This window comes from Vulpes lagopus, chromosome 24 (genome assembly GCF_018345385.1).
Source record: "Vulpes lagopus strain Blue_001 chromosome 24, ASM1834538v1, whole genome shotgun sequence".
NCBI classification, from domain to species: Eukaryota; Metazoa; Chordata; class Mammalia; order Carnivora; family Canidae; genus Vulpes; species Vulpes lagopus.
In genome coordinates, this window is record NC_054847.1 from 41,786,935 (window position 1) to 41,804,471 (window position 17,537).

At 41.7% G+C, this 17,537-nt stretch overlaps 1 protein-coding gene across 10 annotated transcripts in view; it reads left to right on the forward strand.

The window, feature by feature from the left end:
* The window catches only part of ZNF532 (zinc finger protein 532), a 106,551-nt gene that overhangs the window by 69,475 nt on the left and 19,539 nt on the right, over positions 1-17,537 (forward strand). For 9 of the 10 annotated variants that reach the window (XM_041739434.1, XM_041739432.1, XM_041739430.1 and 6 more), the window contains 2 exons: positions 5,460-5,622; positions 9,221-9,502. The exons of the other annotated variant lie outside the window; for it this stretch is intronic. In XM_041739434.1, coding sequence (XP_041595368.1) covers positions 5,460-5,622; positions 9,221-9,502 — 445 coding nt within the window. The remainder of the gene's footprint in view (positions 1-5,459; positions 5,623-9,220; positions 9,503-17,537) is intronic. 10 annotated transcript variants of the gene reach the window in all.

Genomic DNA, 17,537 nt, shown 5'->3' on the forward strand with positions numbered 1-17,537 from the left:
CTTATGTCCCAGGCTTTGTGAGGCTAAAGGAGGTGACATTGAAAATGTGTCTGGTGCACAGAGGGGCTCAGTACCTCTGGTCCTTTCCATACTTCCTCTTTGTTGTGTACCCAGTACGGGATTAGGTACTCGTGGTTAAGCTCATTTCATTCCCATATTATTTATGGCAATGTGGAATTTGGTTGTTGTGTGAGGTTAGATTTCCTGCCCAAAGCTATTGGTTGTTTGCCCATAATCCCATAATCAAGGAAGTATCAGAGGGAAGACGTGTAGATGGCCCATGTTATATATAATCTGGCTTTTGTGGTAACATTTAGTTTGGGGAAATAGTAATGACTGAACACTATAGGTGTGACCCTGTTTACTGTAAAAACAAGGCTAAAATGGGATTCTGTTCTAGAAAGACCTTAACTGTGAACTCTGGATCCTCAAAATGAAACACACTGCAGGTTAGGTCACCCCATATGTAACTTGGTATCTTGACCTTGAAGATGGACTTCAGTCAATTCTAAGGGCTTCACTATTCAAGGTAGTAAAACTTCTAGACACCAAAGCAGTATCTTGCCTCTAGTTAGTACAGTTTTTAATTTGGTTCTTTACTCAAATAAATAAATAAATAAATAAATCTTTACTGAAATCTGGAATAGTAGGTGTTACCTGGGAATGAATACAGGGCAGCAAATGATTAAGACCATAGCACATTATTTTCCTGGTGTGAGTAACACATAGGAAAAATTATTCCAGTATTTTCCTAAAATTATTTTTACTGCAGTGATTCTTTAATAAATACCACCTTTGAAGATACTCATCAACTACTATGTTTTAAACTATAAAACTTAAAAAAAAAATATATATATATAGGTGAAATGCAACAAAACTGCCAAACCAGTGAACTTGAACTCAACTGTACTAATTCAGTGTGATGACGGTGCTTGGCTGAAGCGAGTCCTTCCTCACCTGCAGCCTGGCTGGGACACCAGGTGCTGCTCGTCTGGCTCCATGTGTCACGACTGTACTGCAGCGTGCCTTGGGATCGCTCTTCCCACCACCTTTCCCTGTTCAGGTTCCTGTAAAGCCGGCCTTCCTGTGCCGTGCTGGCTTACACTTGATTCAGAAGCTTCCTTTTTGACTTTGCTCTATTTTATGTTAGCCCCCCAAATCAGTAGCCCCGATGACAGTGGAGACGCAGGTATAGGAATCTCCTAGCAGAATTTGGTTACTAGGTGGTTATGCAAATAAATGCCTTATCATTATGCACATGATGTGTATTGATTTTTAAAGATGAGTGGAAAAATAACCCTTTCCCATTTTCTGTAGAGACTACATGGAGGTCTAAAATTATAGCCATAAAGTCCCATAGTCCCAGCACCTCAAAATGAAAAAAAACTCAGCGCAAGATTTTACTTCCGTTTTTTTTTTTTTTTCTTGTAAAGATTTTTATTTAACATCTATGGTGTTTCTTAAGTGCCAGGCACTGTTGCAGTGCTGTGTTTCAGCATGTGGTCAGGCTTGTTACCCTGCTGTCTTAAAAGAAAATGGTGAACATTCTTTAATCTTTTCTGGGTAATCCCAGATCATTTTAAATACCCATTCCTGGATTTTGAGGTGATGGAGGTTTGTGTCTATTTTCATCTTTTCCTTGATAACTGATGAACAGCAGGTGTTTTTGCTGTTTTGTGCCTGCCTTTTATTTGCCACTCTAAATGCATATAAATGGAAAAGAGAGAACTCCAGAGTCTAGAATTATATAAGAGACAGTTTTTGAACCTGCCTCTAAGAAGTAAAGTGTGTACAGAATTACAACGGTGGCACGGTGGAGGGCTTTGGAGTCACATGAAGCTGAGGTTGAACCATGGCCCTGGGTTCTGTGCAACTTGAAGTAGAGTCTCTCGTTTCTGAGCCTGGCTGTGAAATGGTTCACCTTCTGGAGATGTGCGGCTTGTTCAGGACAGTGCTTTGCACTTAGCTGGATTCGGTCAGTGGTAATGAAGGTTTGTGGCAGTGATTTCAGAGCTTAGAATCTTTGATTCCATTCGTTTTTACGTTTGTTTCAAGGGTTGCACACTATTCTCGAGAGGTTAGGTGACTTTAAGTTGGACCTGAGTGTGGGTATTTGGTTGTAGCTTTCTTCTTTCTTTCTTTTATTATTTTTACTAAGTAGGCTCTTGTATTCAGGCTTTTAAGTTGGGCACAACATGGAGCCTAACACGGGACTTGAACTCATGATCTTGAGATCAAGACCTGAGCTGAGATCAAGAGTCAGATGCTCAACTGACTGAGCCACCCAGATACCCTGGTCTTAGCTTTCTATCCACTGCCCCCCTTTTTCTTTTTAACCTCTTCCCCTCCCCTCTTCTCTCTAGTCCCCTTCTCATCCCATTTCCCCTCTCCCCTTAGTCTGCATATCTAACCATTCCCTCAGTCTTGCAACTAGGGTAGGATTCAATCAAATGCACAGGTTTGGCTTTCAGAACTCTTTACAACTCGACAGGACCTCCCCCAGTGTTCCCATAGCCTGGGGATCCAGCCACACCGTGTTTCTCTCTGTTCCCTTGCCACACTGTGCCCGAGCCTTTCTTGCACGTCTTCCGTCCCCTGCCTGGATGCTTCCTGTGGTTTTCTTCCCTTGTAGTGAGGGACTTTGCTCCATCTTCATGTTCTATCTCTGTCTGTGAGGTTCATTTATTCGGGCTTTGTTTTCTTTGTTTTTTTAACATGAGCACCGTTTTAACATTTCTCAATAGTTTCTATCCTACAGAAAAATTGAGAGAGACTCTGACATCCCTTCACCCAGATTCCCCAGTTGTCTCTATTCCTGACATTTCCTCCCACTGTTTCTTTCTCTGTCTCTCCTTTTCTCTTTCATGTTTAGGAATCATGGGGCAGCATGACATAAATATTGGAGTGTGTTCTGTTTCTCCTCCCATAAAGGTCGCCCACGTACGTCACCCCCATTCACCCCTCCCAGGCAGAGGTTGGTGCTGATTACCTTACTGCCCAATGGGTAGGGTCCCATTAAAATTTTTCTAAGAGGTGAAAACGTGTTTTTTTTTTTTTTTTTCCTTTCGGATTCAAAATCGTATCCAGGAGCAGGTTTGCATTTAATCATCCTGTCTCATCAGGGTTCTTTCGCCTGGAACAGTTGCTGGCTCTTCCCCCGCCTCTTATGTCTTTGGCCATCCGAAAGAGGCTACCGGCCCCTCGTTCTCAGGGTGAACCCCATCCGTCACTGTTTTCTCGTAGCTGGACACAGGACATGCACTCTTGGCAGGAGGCTCCTCGTGTCCCATCAGGGACACGTGCCTACCTGAGCTTCTAATGGCAATGCTGACCTCCACCATGTAGACAGACTGGTGTCGGCCAGGCCTCTCTGCTATGAAGCCACCCCCTCCCCCTTTATATTCATTAGCAGTTGGCGGGGCGGTGTTCCAATCTCATACCAGCAAACTGTTCTCAGAAAAATGCTTGAGTAAATAGATTATCTCCTCTTTTATACTTACTTTGTTAGTCAGTGGAAAGCAAAAGGAAAAAAAAAAAGCAAACAAAACCCCTCCCCAAAGGAATGTAGCACGAATAAAATGGGCCAAGCCATTTTTCATGAAATAGTTATTTCTAAATATGTAAGAATAGAAGCCTGAGAAAAATTCTTAGCCTAGCTAGTAAATCTTTGTTGTTTTCCTGAGGCTGTTCTTTTTTTCTTATTGCTCTCTGCTAATTACAGAAAAATCAAGAACTATGGACAAGCAAAACAGTAAGAATACTTGTAGGATCATCCGGCAGTGACGATGACAGTTGTGTGAGCTTCTGTATCTTTTCTCACCTTGAAAAAAAATGTGGACGTATGGTATATGCTGTCTTTTCCCCTGTTGTTTTAATTTCCACGAGACTCTTTCCATTCATTGGTGCTTGTCTGTAGCATAATTTGTTTTAAAAAAAAAAAAGACATAGTTGCGCTTACTTATCGACTCCTATTACTGAATGTTTGGGCTATTTTCAATTTGAGCTATTTATAATAGTGAACAAATGGACATCCTTGTCACACTTGGTACAGTTAATGATGATGCATCCTCTGGGTGCCTCCTCTGAGCTAGCCATACAGGGAAGTCCTCCAAAATACCCTTCGCGCCCAAGCGTGCTTGTGATCGGTGCTACATTACCAATATGTCAAGACCTTATAAAAACACGTGCTGTTTGGTCCAATTAAACATACAAATTTTATGTGGAAAAAGGAAAAGAAAGCTAAATCTGTAACTTTTTGACCGAGAGCTACAAAGTGAGAAGTGCTTTCTTGAAAAGACTCTGGGAGGAAAGACCTGCAATTTCAGGAGGCATTCCTTTCTTTGGCTTTGCTGTGGAAATAGCAAATGGAATCTCAGCTCTGCTTTTTTCCATCTGTGACTTGTCCCTTCAGTCTGTGTTTCTCTGCCATTTTCCTGAGCTGCTCCCTAAGATTCTTTGTGTGGGTTCTTAGCCGTTCTTCAGGGGGAGGCACAGGTGTCCCTAGGCCTCCCCGGATGATAGTCACAGAAGGAAGGGGACCTACTATGGCATATTGAGTGACCAGGGAAGACCTTGTAGGTGGAGGACAGTCCCAGGGACTTTCCCTGCTGCCTGGGCTTCAATGGAAGGTGTTGATGGCTGGATAGAAGAGATTATGTGCAAAAGGCTCAGGTCTCCTGAGTTAGTTTAGGAAAGCTGCCTGGCAGCAATGGGAGGTACAAAAATGATCTGTAGTAGACAGTGTACACCCATTTTAAGCATTTTAAGCACAATAGACATTCAAGTATTTAAGCAACAGTGCTGTGGATTTTTCTTTTTTTTCTTTTCTTTCTTTTTTTTCCGGGGGGGGGGGGGTGCGTGGTGTAGAATTGTTTACTGGTGTATGGCTTTCCATATTGAGGACATGTGAGAAATACTGCAGTTTAAGTGTAAAGTCGCTCCTAACTCAGAAAACTTGGGACAAGTAAGAGGTTGTGCAGGAGTCAGAGCTGAACAGGCCCACTTAGTTCATTAGCAGATTCTTTTGCAAGTTCGGGGACCACTGTCCAGCTGCAGTCCTTGTTTGCTCTTTTAAAGAATACTTAAAAAAGAAAGAAAGAAATCAAGAGCGCTTTTGCTCTCTGTTACAGTAACCAGTGAAGATCTTGCACAAACAAGTGTCAGTGATAGATCTATAAGTGGTAAAATGGTCATTAATTTAGACTTCAATACAAATGTGGTGGAATGCATCTTTACTCAAAATGTTAAGGCGGATCGGCACTCAAGTGATGTCATTTGCCTCCCAAAGTTTATTTCAAAGCTAAACTGTTCTTATTTTTTATTATTATTTTTTTAACCATGTTTATGTGTCCTCCTTGCTTCTGCCGCCTGAATTCTTGAGATGCGATGTAAAAGTAGTGGTTCCTTTGGCTTCAGACATGAGGGCTGACTGACATTTCCACGCACTTCTTCTGTTTTAGAATAATATATAAGTGTTCCATGTGCGACACTGTATTTACCCTGCAAACCCTGCTGTATCGCCACTTTGACCAACACATCGAAAACCAGAAGGTGTCTGTTTTCAAGTGTCCAGACTGTTCTCTTTTATATGCACAGAAGCAACTCATGATGGATCATATCAAGGTGTGTGCGCATCTCTTGTGTCCTTTAAGTAAATCTCAGAGCCATTCATTGATCACAAGTCAAGGCTGAGCTGCGGATGAGGAGAAAGCATGCATGCTGTCAAGGGAAGGGATGGAAGCTGGTTGTTGGTACAGAGCAATTTACTGCCATCATATGTTCACTTGACTGGTGCTTTTTATTCCTGAGCCCTGATGTGCATACCGTGAAAATCAATGTAGAGCAACAAATGAATGCCCTTATTCCAAAAGAAAAAGAAAGTGGTAGGGTTCTCTTTTTTTGTACATGTGAAAATGATGACTATGAAGTTTACTTTTTTTGAGCAGTCCATGTTGTATAGGATTTAGAAATAGCCAGCCAATTCTGATGAATTATGTTTTAATTCCTTGTAAATATCAGTGTATTTAGAAAAATGAAGGCTTTCCCTTGAAATTATTTAAGTGGCTAAATTTACTTTATAATTGATGTCCCTAGATCTTTTTTTTCCCTCCGGTCTTTTCTTCCTATCAAGGTTGCATGTAAATTGACAGTAAAATGTGCTGGCTACAGCACAGTGTCTGGTCCCTGGCATGTGTTCAGTTAGTGAAATGAGTAAATGTCCAGTTTGGATAACCCTCGCCCTCCAGCCCCCAAAAGGAGCACCTAACTCTCTTTACAGCCTTGTAAGCTCATGAAGGACAGTGCTTAGTCCTAGCCTCCTACCTGCCCACTGTGAGAGGTTAAGCAATTTTATTCCTTTGTGATTAGGAGGTAATATCCATCAGCTCTCAGCTTAAAAAGACTTGACTTTTTTAAAAAGAGAAAGCACCAGCAGGCCCGATATCATGAACTCCATCTTTCTTTCTTGTAGTTCTTCTATTTTTTAATAAAGGATCTAAGAAAGGTCAATTTCAACAGCAAATCGACAGACTACTCTGAATTAGTCTAGTCTCATCTTAGTTAAAAATGAATAGACTGTTAATCCTTGAAATTTCCACATTAAGCATATGTGAGCTCACGTAGCACAGCTACCTATTGCAGAGTACCTGATGTCTGCTCATTGGAGGGTCTGCTCATTGGTGGCTGGGCTGAGGTAGTGGCTCTGTGGCATTACTAGGATGATCATTGCATGAGAGATACACTTCATCATTATCACTTGAAGTACAGTAAAATCCTCTTAAGATATTTTAAAGGTTTTCACTAACACTATAAAATTATCCAGACAACAAATACTTATTTAGTGAACAATCAGGAAAAAAGAAGAAAAAAACCAACCCTAAAACTGCTCATAAAAATGTAGTGACTTTGGAATTAGACCCAAATATTTTAACATATTTTATACAGGGGGGAAAAGAGAAAAGAAAGAAAAGTTACTTCTTAAGGGGCTTTTAAGGTATTTGCTTTCTGGAACTCCTCTTTACATCCGGAAGTGGGGTCATCAACCTTGTGGTTAGGGTCTTCCTTGTGTTAATAGTGAATTTGGAGGAATACAAGGTTCCAAGAATAGAGACTGAAGAGGAGTGGCAAAATCATGTGGCCACAGGACGAAAGAATTGTTTTTATTCATCTGAACCTTTATGAGACTACATGATACAAAAAACAGTGGGAATATTCACTTATGTTCTCATTTCACGTATGTTCTATACATTTAAAATTTTCTGCCTTTACGTGTTTGGGAGATGGGTTAGAGTAAAGATAACGTTTTAGGAGCACCCTATTTTTGTTTTTATTTTTAAGATCTGTACTAGTTCTTGTGAGTTTTATTTATATAACCTAATACCTGTGCTTCCCAAGGAGAAAGTTAGGATAAAGCAGGGCAAGGAACAGTGTTTCCCTCCCATACATATTCATTTAAAGGTAGATCATTATTTGTCTGATTTAATACAATTTGTATTATTTCTTCTGCCAAAATGCAGGTTTATTCACTGTGTAGGATCCCTATATGCATGTTGGCATTTACATTTAAAGCAGAGTTTCAAGTTACAAACGTTTAAATTATTTGTTGTTACAGGACCTAAGGAAAAATCAGTTCTAGAAGAATTAAGAAGAATTAAGTTGTATTTCTTTTATTTAAAAAAAGATCTTTGTTTTTAATAAACGATGTTATTTTTACTTCATGATGTGAAGATGGAACGAGCAAATTAGAAATTCCCATTTTAGCATATGTGGCCTTCTTGTCAAGGCAGAGAACTTTTTTGCTGCCTTTGTGTCACACTATAAGGTCATCCCACAGAAGAATAATCCATTACTCTCTCCTCAACTTTTTAGTTAGTAAAAATGTATTTGCTGAAAACATAGGAAAAGTTTACTAAGAGATTTTGGGTTTTGTTTTCTTTGGGTTTTAAATGGTTAAAAAGGTAAAAACTTGGCTTCTGTTTTGAAAAAGGCCATATTTGAAACCCAAAAGCCTTTGCCCTGCAACGTGGCAGAGAATCCCGCGTGTGGCCTTTTGGCTGTCACACGATCACATCTCGCCAAAGAACATTAGACATTCTCCCAGGCCCTTCTTAAAAGACCATTTTAAGGATCTTCTGGGTAGAAGTGACCGTGCCTGAGAAGGTATGATGGGGAGAGTACCATGAGGGAACCACTTCTGACTCACTTAGGAAAGAATATGGAATCGACACCTCTTCAGTGTGAATCTGTGGGATGCAGGAGACCTAGAGCCCTTGAGGAAATGTGCCTTTCCGTAGGTTGTAGGTTCAGGACTAAGCCTGAAGTCTGACCCCATGAGAAGGCTTTATTCAAAGATAAATTCTACATCGAGGCACAGACTGCCTTGCTTCCTCCCCCCCGCCCCCCTTTTTGACTCTGCTTCTAGAACACAAAGCAAAGCATGCTGACCTTTAGAATCAGATGGCACCAATTTTGCCCCAGTAGAATTTGGAATCCTGTAAGCTTAAGTGGGACAGCTATTGTGGCTGTTATGTTAATGATGATAAACGGTTGAATAGCTATAAGAGGCTTTTTGAGTATCTACTGTGTACAGTCCATAAGCCTGGGTGGCATTGGTAAGAAGGGCTACTGCAATAGGATGTAGGGATGTTGATAATTGATACCACCCCCAAAAAACCCAAACGTTTACAAGTATCCCAAGAACATGGAAGGTACAAAAGGGAGGGATAAAGCTTGGCTCTTGTGTCAGGTGTTTGTCAGGGGTGATTGGCTGGGGGTCTTGAATACCTACTTGTGCATCAGCCTAGTCACACGTTTCTGGGGAGCTGTGAAAGAAAGAATTTTCTTTCCCAGAAAGAGTCTGTTACAGAGAGGACTCACTCCTTCACTGGGGAAGGATAGACAGCCAGGAATAATTTGGACTCCACACAGAAGGCGCACCCCTCCCCCCCTTTTAAGAATTTAAAAATGGCACAAGCAAGTAAGCTTTCTGAAGTTCTTTGGAACCAGAAACAGATAATTTAGAGCAACCGTAAAGGTTAATTCCCCTCTGTCTCTTTTTAAGTGTATATTTTGCTTAGGTTTTCTTCTTGCTCTAATAAGCAATGTTTCTGAATGAAAATAAAATCATACTGGAATATCTGTAATGTGTTAAGATAGTCCACTTGTGCTTCTCTCAGTGGTAACCATTTGTGATAGATATATTTCTTTTCTTTTTGTAACATAGTCTATGCATGGAACATTGAAAAGTATTGAAGGGCCTCCCAACTTGGGTATAAACTTGCCTTTGAGCATTAAGCCTGCAACTCAAAATTCAGCAAATCAAAACAAAGAGGATACCAGATCCATGAACGGGAAAGAGAAATTGGAAAAGAAATCTCCATCACCTGTGAAAAAATCCATGGAGCCCAAGAAAGTGGCCAGTCCCGGGTGGACGTGTTGGGAGTGTGACCGCTTGTTCACGCAGAGGGATGTTTACATTTCTCACGTGAGGAAGGAGCACGGGAAGGTAAGAGCAGAGGGCCACCCTGTTAGTGCAAGGAAGAGCACAGGACTGGCGGACCTCCAGCTCTTGTGTGCTTGACTCAGCTCTGCCAGTAATTAACAAATAAGGAAGAAAGGAGGAGAAAAAAAAAAGTGATGTTTCTGGAAACTGTTAGGAGTATTTGTATGACTTAATGTGATTCTTTTCCTGAGTTTGATAGTGGGAAGGATGCCTACCTCATCCTTCCTTAAATGATCCAGGAGAAGCTCTGTAACTCAGTCACTGAAAAATCTTGAGTTGCAGTATTTATACAGACAAAAATCTTTCTCTTTTTAAAATAATAAGTACACATCAACTAATCGGGATTATTTTTTTACATGGCTATTATTAGACCTCATGAAAATAGCAAGACGATTTTGTAATATTATTTCGGCAGTCTTAAAGTTGGTTTGTTCCAGTCAGGATCCGGAAAGAATCTGCATTGCATTTGGCTTTTGTATAACTTAAATCTCTTACTCTATAGTAGCCTTCCCTCCATTTTATTTTATTTTTTAACTTGATATCATTTTGTTTGGAAATACTGGGTTACATGTCCTGTAGTTTGTCATCCACATTTCTGGATGTGGGTAATTGCTTCCTTTTGACATTATTTAATTTGCTTCTCTTTATTTCATAATTCCTAGGAGTTTGATTAGATCCAAGTTGAATTTTTAGATACGAATAGGTGATATATCCTTTTTGTATTGCATTCTGAGGCACCCAATACCAGCTGTGTCTCTTAGGGATACTTCGATCCGTCATTCAGTTCAGATACAGCATGCTTTTAGAAAGACCCTTAATTGCTTTAACTTAAGGCAATAAAACTAAGTCGTTTTTCTTGGGGAATTTGTGTATAAAATACCTAAGAATTGGCTTGTAATTAATAGACATAAGATCCTTGAAAAGTTTGTTAAGTGTTCTAAGCATTCCTTGATGATCTTGTTACTATTTTATTTGAGTAACTTGTTTTACCTCACTGCCATCCAGAAGGTATGAACTTATCGTCGAGCATTGATCCCGATGCAAAAAGATGCTTTATTTGGTCTGACAACACTTAATTCAGTGTCTCTTCATGTAAAAATTACCTACAGAACACACGTGGCTCTAGTAGCACATTGTGTATGTGATCATCTCAATTTTAGGCTCCCCAAGGGGGCCATGGCGTCTTACAGTAGTCATTGCAAATATTGGGTGGTTCTTAAGGGGCAGTACTTGGTTAATCTACTATATAAATACATTACCTGTAGTTATCTTTCCAAGCCTGATGTGGTGATTTTACAAAAAGCCTTTTTTTCTTGGCACCCAAACTGGGTTTTACAAATGCTAAAACAGGAGCAGACTTCAGTCTAGGTCCAGTGCTTTCATTTCTTACACATTTGAGGTTTTTGTAACCATCTTAGAACATATCAAAAATCTTTTTTTTCTTCATCTTCTTTTTTAACTACCTTTACCTTGCGCATCTGACAGTGATTGGTCTAGAATATAAAGATAAAGGGACAGCTCCAAGACAGATTTGGTGAAATGAAATGTAACACTCACACTATTTGCTTGAGGAGGGAAGCGTAAAGCCCCGCCCTGAGCCTGCGGAGCGTGCAGGTGGGCTGTGTGCAGCGCGTGTACTTCCATTAGAGGCGGCCATTCATCCAGAGGAAATGTTGGGCTTAGTAGGATTTTAGGATTAGCATTGAAGAAGTTGAGGCGCTGCCTTTTGGAATGAGGCAGATCAGATTAAATTGCAGTTGCAGTGCTGCTCACTCAGCCTCTGGAGGAGAACTAAAGGGAGGTGGGGAAGGGAAGGAAAGAACTCTAAAGCAGCGAAATGAACAGAGGACTGAGCGTGCACCCGAAGCCAGTGTGTGTGCCCTTCTGACCTGGACGGGCACCCTGTGCTTGCAGACCACCCACCTGCAGCCTTCTCATCTCTTCCCGTTCCTTTCTTCTTCCCTCCTGTTGAGAACTCTCTTCACCTCCTCCCTTCTGTTTAAACCCCAAACTTCGAATCTCCCACCCTCTGCCCATTTCTGTCCCTGCCTTTCTGATGGCTGAGCAGGACTTGCTGGTGGCACTTCGGGGTCGTGTCCTCCTCCCTGGGCCACCTTGGAGTGTCCGCTCATCACGCCCCCCTCCTTACTGTCGGAGCAACTGGACATTTTGCGGTCGTTACCTTGACTGACCCCTCCACCCTTCCTCCCGCAGCATTTCACACGATTGGCAGGTCTTCCTACAAAAGCATTTTCTACCCTAAGTGTTGAATATTGCTCACTATCCTCAGTTTTCTCCTGACTGCTGGAGCAGCCATTGGGCTTCTGTTCTGGGAACAGTCTGCCCCCCCCCCCCCCCCCCCCCCCCCGCTTTCTCTCTGGGAAACTTCAATTACTCTGTGGCTTCACTTCCCATATACATGTGCAGCTAACTTCCACATCTTTGTCTCTAGCTGTGGTTTCTTGACTGCATTCCAGTCCACCAAACCCAGCCCCTTCTCAAGTGTTTCAGCTTCTTGGATAACTCACAGATGCTCTGGGGCTGTGTGACAGGGAGACTGGAGCATGTCCCCAGCCTCTGCTGCCACCAAAAGCTTGGTGTCCGACCTGACTTGATGCCTCCTTCCTTCTCCTGAGCCTGCCCCCTCACCATGCATTTCATACCTTCTAGCCCACTTGTTTATCTTTGTTTAGGCAATTCTCCGTTTAGCTTGATGATTATTCTCTCATGTGCAGAGCTGCATCCCCACCAGCCTCGGTTGTTGGGCAGCTCCTGAGATTTCTCTGACCCCCCCTTCCTCCAGCTAGCTGTATCTCACGTGGGGCATGCTGCACAAACGCTGCTATACCACCTGCATGCATACATGCATTTATTTATTTATTTATTTATTTATTTATTTATTTATTAGCTTTTACTTATTTGAGAGAGAGCGAATGCACATGGGGGGGGAGGGGAGATAATTTTGAGGATAATGTAACACATTCTGCCAACCGCAATACACCAGTTTGCTTTAGTGTTATTCCTACTAGTACAGTTATTCTGGAGAAAAGATGTGGAGTTAGGAGCAAGCCCACCTGGCATGAATTAAAAATTTATGTCAGGATAATTCACTGCTTTTTCTTTTAAAATGGCCTGTTTCGGTTTCAATAATTGTTTCTGATTTTTTTTTTCTGAATGCCCATCCAAAAAATTTTTACAAAAAAATATTTTGTATGGGGTTCTTCATCCAAACAAAGATATTTTGTCTTCAATATTCAGAAACATAGTTCCAAGGACACACGGGTGGCGCAGTGGTTGAGCATTTGCCTTTGGCTCAGGGCGTGATTCTGGGGTCCTGGGATCAAGTCTCACATCAGGCTCCCTGCTTCTCCCCCTGCCTGTGCCTCTGCTTCTCTTTCTGTGTTCTCATGAGTAAATAAAATCTTTAAGACAAAAATAACAAAAACAAAACCCAAAAACATAGTTCCAGCTATGCTAGGTATTTATTTAGTAGCTTAGTGTCTTTATTTCTCTAATGAATGTATATATTTTTATGAATACAAATCCAGTATCCACTTTCAGTGGTTTTTAAGTTTTTTTTTAAGTAATTTGTTGTAATCCAATATTAAGTCAAATAATTAAAAAAATTGGGAGTAGGTAATCCACAAAAATTGATAGAGATGTAATAACTTAAAAATAATTTACCAGATCATTTTTTAGAGTAAAACCAGCTATTTATTTCTTAATATTTTATTTATTGATCTATTTGAGAGAGTGCATGCAAGTAGGGGGAGGAGCCAGGGAGAGGGACAAGCAGACCCCTCGCTGAGCGTGGAGCCTAACATGGGGCTTGATCCCATGACCCTGAAATCATGACCTGAACCAAAACCAAGAGTCGGAGGCTTAAGTGACTGAGCCACCAGGAGCCCCAGAGCAGCCACATTTAGAAAGGAATGTTAACTTCCATACAGAGAAACCAGTATAAAATTGATAATTTCTAACATTGATATTATTGTTTTGTTATGGGCAGGTTTTAGCTGTCTTTTTAAATCATAAAGCTCTTTGAGGACAAGTTCTAAATCTGTTTGTTATTGTAGCTTCCGTGGTTTGTGATGTTGCCCATTTGGAAAGAGGTATTGTGTTAGCCACGTCTAGGTTTGGGCATTAAATAGTTTTTTGACCACAGAAATCTTCTCATCTTTCCTGTGTCCCTACTCTCAAATACGAAAACAGGAAGATGAGCTTGTCAGTATCATTATCCTGACAATCACATCCCAGCGGTGAGCCCTTTCCCACATAAATGTACAAATACACAGAATTTTATGTACATTTTTATGGCTCATATATCTCCTGACATTCTTTCTCGGTTGCTTTAGGGGTCTTCTGGAACCTCAAAATAAGATCCCCTCAGTGAGATGGTATCTGAGGTCAGATCACACATTCTGTACTTTTGTAACCTGATACTATATAAAAAAGTAAAAGTTGTCAGTACTTGTTCAGATCTTGGAAATTACAAGGTCTCGTCATTGAGACTTCCTTACTACTTCTGTTGGTATATTCCTGGTTCATCCTGTGCTTTCCCCGCTCTAGCCCTAGCCAACCATTTCTTCAAAGAGACTTGGTTTCTTTTCTTTTTTTTTTATAGTAGGCTCCATACCCAACGTGGCGGTTCAACTCTTGACCCAACTGAGCCAGCCAGAGGCCTCTGGTTTCTTTACTGAGAACAAGAAGCATATATTTTCAAGAGACTATCCATATGTGTATTTTAATGATCACTTGGCATGGGAAACTATAATTGGGAAAGAGAGTTAGGGTAGAAAAAAGCGGGAAGCCTCAGAGTGGCTTCTTCGTTATTTAATGTGAGCTAATAATGTAGTTGGCAATTCGTGGATTTTTATCAAGTACTTCTGGAATTGTAATAAGCCAAAACTTGTAAAATATATCCAGTTGTTGGAGGGAATACTTAGAAGACGTTTTATAGAATACGAAGGGAAAGGACAGGTAAAGCCCACTGTTGTCTGGGAAAGTATGTTTACATTTGACCAAGAGGAAGCTCCTCTGTTTTGCTTCTTTTTTTAAAAAAAGATTTTATTTATTCATGAGAGACACAGATTGAGAGAGAGGCAGAGACACAGGCAGAGGGAGAAGCAGGTTCCATGCAGGGAGCCCGATGTGGGACTCGATCCTGGGTCTCCAGGATCACACCCTGGGCTGAAGGTGGCGCTAAACCACTGAGCCACTGGGGCTGCCCTGTTTTGCTTCTTTAGGGAAAACAGAACCAGTATCATTGAGGGAGAAATGGATGCCGAAGAAAGAACTAGGCCCTGAGGAAAGGTCTGGCTCTTGTAAACAAGCTCTGTGTGGGGTAAAGAAGCTTGCAGGTCGATTCTGAAAATGGCAGGCCATAGTTCATTCAACCTTATTGAGCCTAAGCATTTCAGAGACCAGATTGTTGCGTAGCTATGTTCTGAGCACCAGGAAAAGGAACTCGTTGACGGCTAAGAAAAGGTGATTCCAGATATATCTTACTAATTTAACTTTCCTTTTGTTCCCAGTGTACTTGGTGGAATAATCTCCACAGGGAGAGTAACCAGATTCCAGCGCAGCTTGTGAGGGTCTCTCACTTACCACTGTTTTACATAGTGTAGCACGAAAGGGCCTGGCTGAAATACTGAATTTATAGCTGACTCTAGGCTCACTGCTGTGTTGGGAGAAACCTTCTATTTCTGGATGAGATTTTACCTGGCATTCCTATCAGTGACCTGATTGTAGGGCAAGAAGCTGGGAGGGATTTTGCAAGGTAAATCCTAACAAGTAAAGAGCTCTTTATTTAGGTTTTAAAAAAATCAAGTACACGAATATTATGTGGGGCAGATAGGATTTAGCTACTGTATATGTAAAATCATTCTGGCTTTTGACTTTTTTTTTTTTTTTTTTAAGATTTATTTGAGAGAACGCATGTGGGGAAGAAGGGGCAGAGGGAGAGGGAGACAGAATCTTAAGCAGGCTCTGGGAACCAACATGGGGCTTGATCTCACAACCCAGAGATGATGACCAGAGCTGAGACAAAACCAAGAGTCTGACACTTAACTGACTATGCCACCCAGATGCCCTTTGCTTTGACTATCTTAATACAATCCATCCCTCTTTGCAGCTGCAGAGATACAGCGTTCATATTAAGGAAGGTAATGGCCTTTGATTTGGTACCATATTCTAGTTGGTGGTTCTCACTTGACTGTGCATCACAGTCTCCTAGAAGGCTTGGTAAAAGGCTGATTATTGGGCTACACCCCAATAGTTTCTGATTCAGTAGGTTTGGGATGGAACCTGATAATCTGCATCTTGTAAGTCTACCCTTTGAGAACCCCCCTAGTCTATCCTGTTATACAATAAAAATGTATTTCTTGCACATGCAGAGTTTGCTGTGAGTTCAGACGTTTCCACTTATAGTGGGGCAGCCGTCCTTCCACTGATGACTCAGTGATCAAGGCAGTTTCAGCCCCACCATCTCCACGTAGGTGTCACTGCAAGGGGTTGGGGGGGAAAGGCGGAGAATCCGATTGGCCTTTACACACCCTTGTTCTGGGTGTGTGACGCACAGTGCATCATTGGCCAAAATGAGTTGGGTGACCAGACCCAATTGTAGCAGACTGAGAAGTATGTGCTCCTTTGTGCCCCAAAGGGGAGGGAAGGACAAGTAATGTTCATCACTCCTGCACAGTGGCTGCTGGTGTGCTCAGGTGTCCACTGCACCCACTTAAGACGGATACATACTGACCTTATTTCCCTGAATGGAAAGTAAAGTCAAAGATGCAGAGAAAGAAGTAGGAGATTTGGCACTCTGAATTTAAGATGAAATGCCAAGTGGGCAACTAATTTCTATGTCTGAAATTTACTAACTGTTGCCATGAGGGACAGAAAATGAAGAAAAATAAAACATTTTTGAGGAAGATTAATAAGTTATTTGGAAAATGTGACTCAAGTAAGAATCTGTTATTCCAAATTTGGTGTATGGCCAGAAGAGATGTTTTTTCAGATTCTTAGGAAGATTTGCTTTTAGGTGTGAAATGTTTATATCTGGTCAGATGTCTGTTACAGCCATTTAGAAGGCATTTTTCTATAAACTCACGGGCAATTTCTTCAAACAAGGTTGAAGGCTGCCAATACTTACTTGTATATGCTTGCTTGTGTAGTCTAAAGAAAAAGACCCGGCCTTCTATCTTAATTTCTTTTATTGCTGCGGCGTGTGTTTTTTCTGATTATGCTGTGCACAGAGCATGTTTTTACATGTTCCATTGGATATTAAATGTAAAACCCCCAATCAAGGGGTGTACAATAAAATTAATAACGCAAAGTGGTAGGCAGATGCATAAATGTCTTAAAGTCCCAATACCCAGACCAGTGGGCTTCCTCCAAAGGTCTGTTAGGATTTAGGTGCTGGTGGGGCCAGAGCTGGAGCTGCTGGGGGCCCTGGTGGAGGGTCCCCGACAAAACCAACTGCTCCGTGATCAGAGCCCAGGAGATCAGACCCATGGGCAGATAACAGAGTTTTCGGGTGGATCTTCACACAGCTGCTGGAGCGATCTCTTAGGAGTACAGGTTCATCTGTCCTGAGTGGACTCTCCCTGTGGGTTAGAGGTAGAGTCTGGAACCTTCTCCATACCTTCTCCGCTGTGCCTTTTTGGTGGTTCCAGCAGAAGAGAGCTGCCCATGGTCCTTCACGAGCACTGTTTTCTTCCTCGACTCCTTGCCTGATTCGCTCCTGTTCGGATTCAGCTAGTCGTGGGCAGCAGAAGCGGCGCGTGCCTGCTATGCCCTCTCTGTGTGGCTCCAAACACCTGTGACCGCTGCTAATGGTCTCCTACCACCTGTCGTGGGAATCCTATCCTTTCCTTTCCTTCTCCTTTCCTTCTCCTTTCCTTCTCCTTTCCTTCTCCTTTCCTTCTCCTTTCCTTCTCCTTTCCTTCTCCTTTCCTCCTCCTTTCCTCCTCCTTTCCTCCTCCTTTCCTCCTCCTTTCCTCCTCCTTTCCTCCTCTTCTTTTTTTTCTTTTCTTTCTGC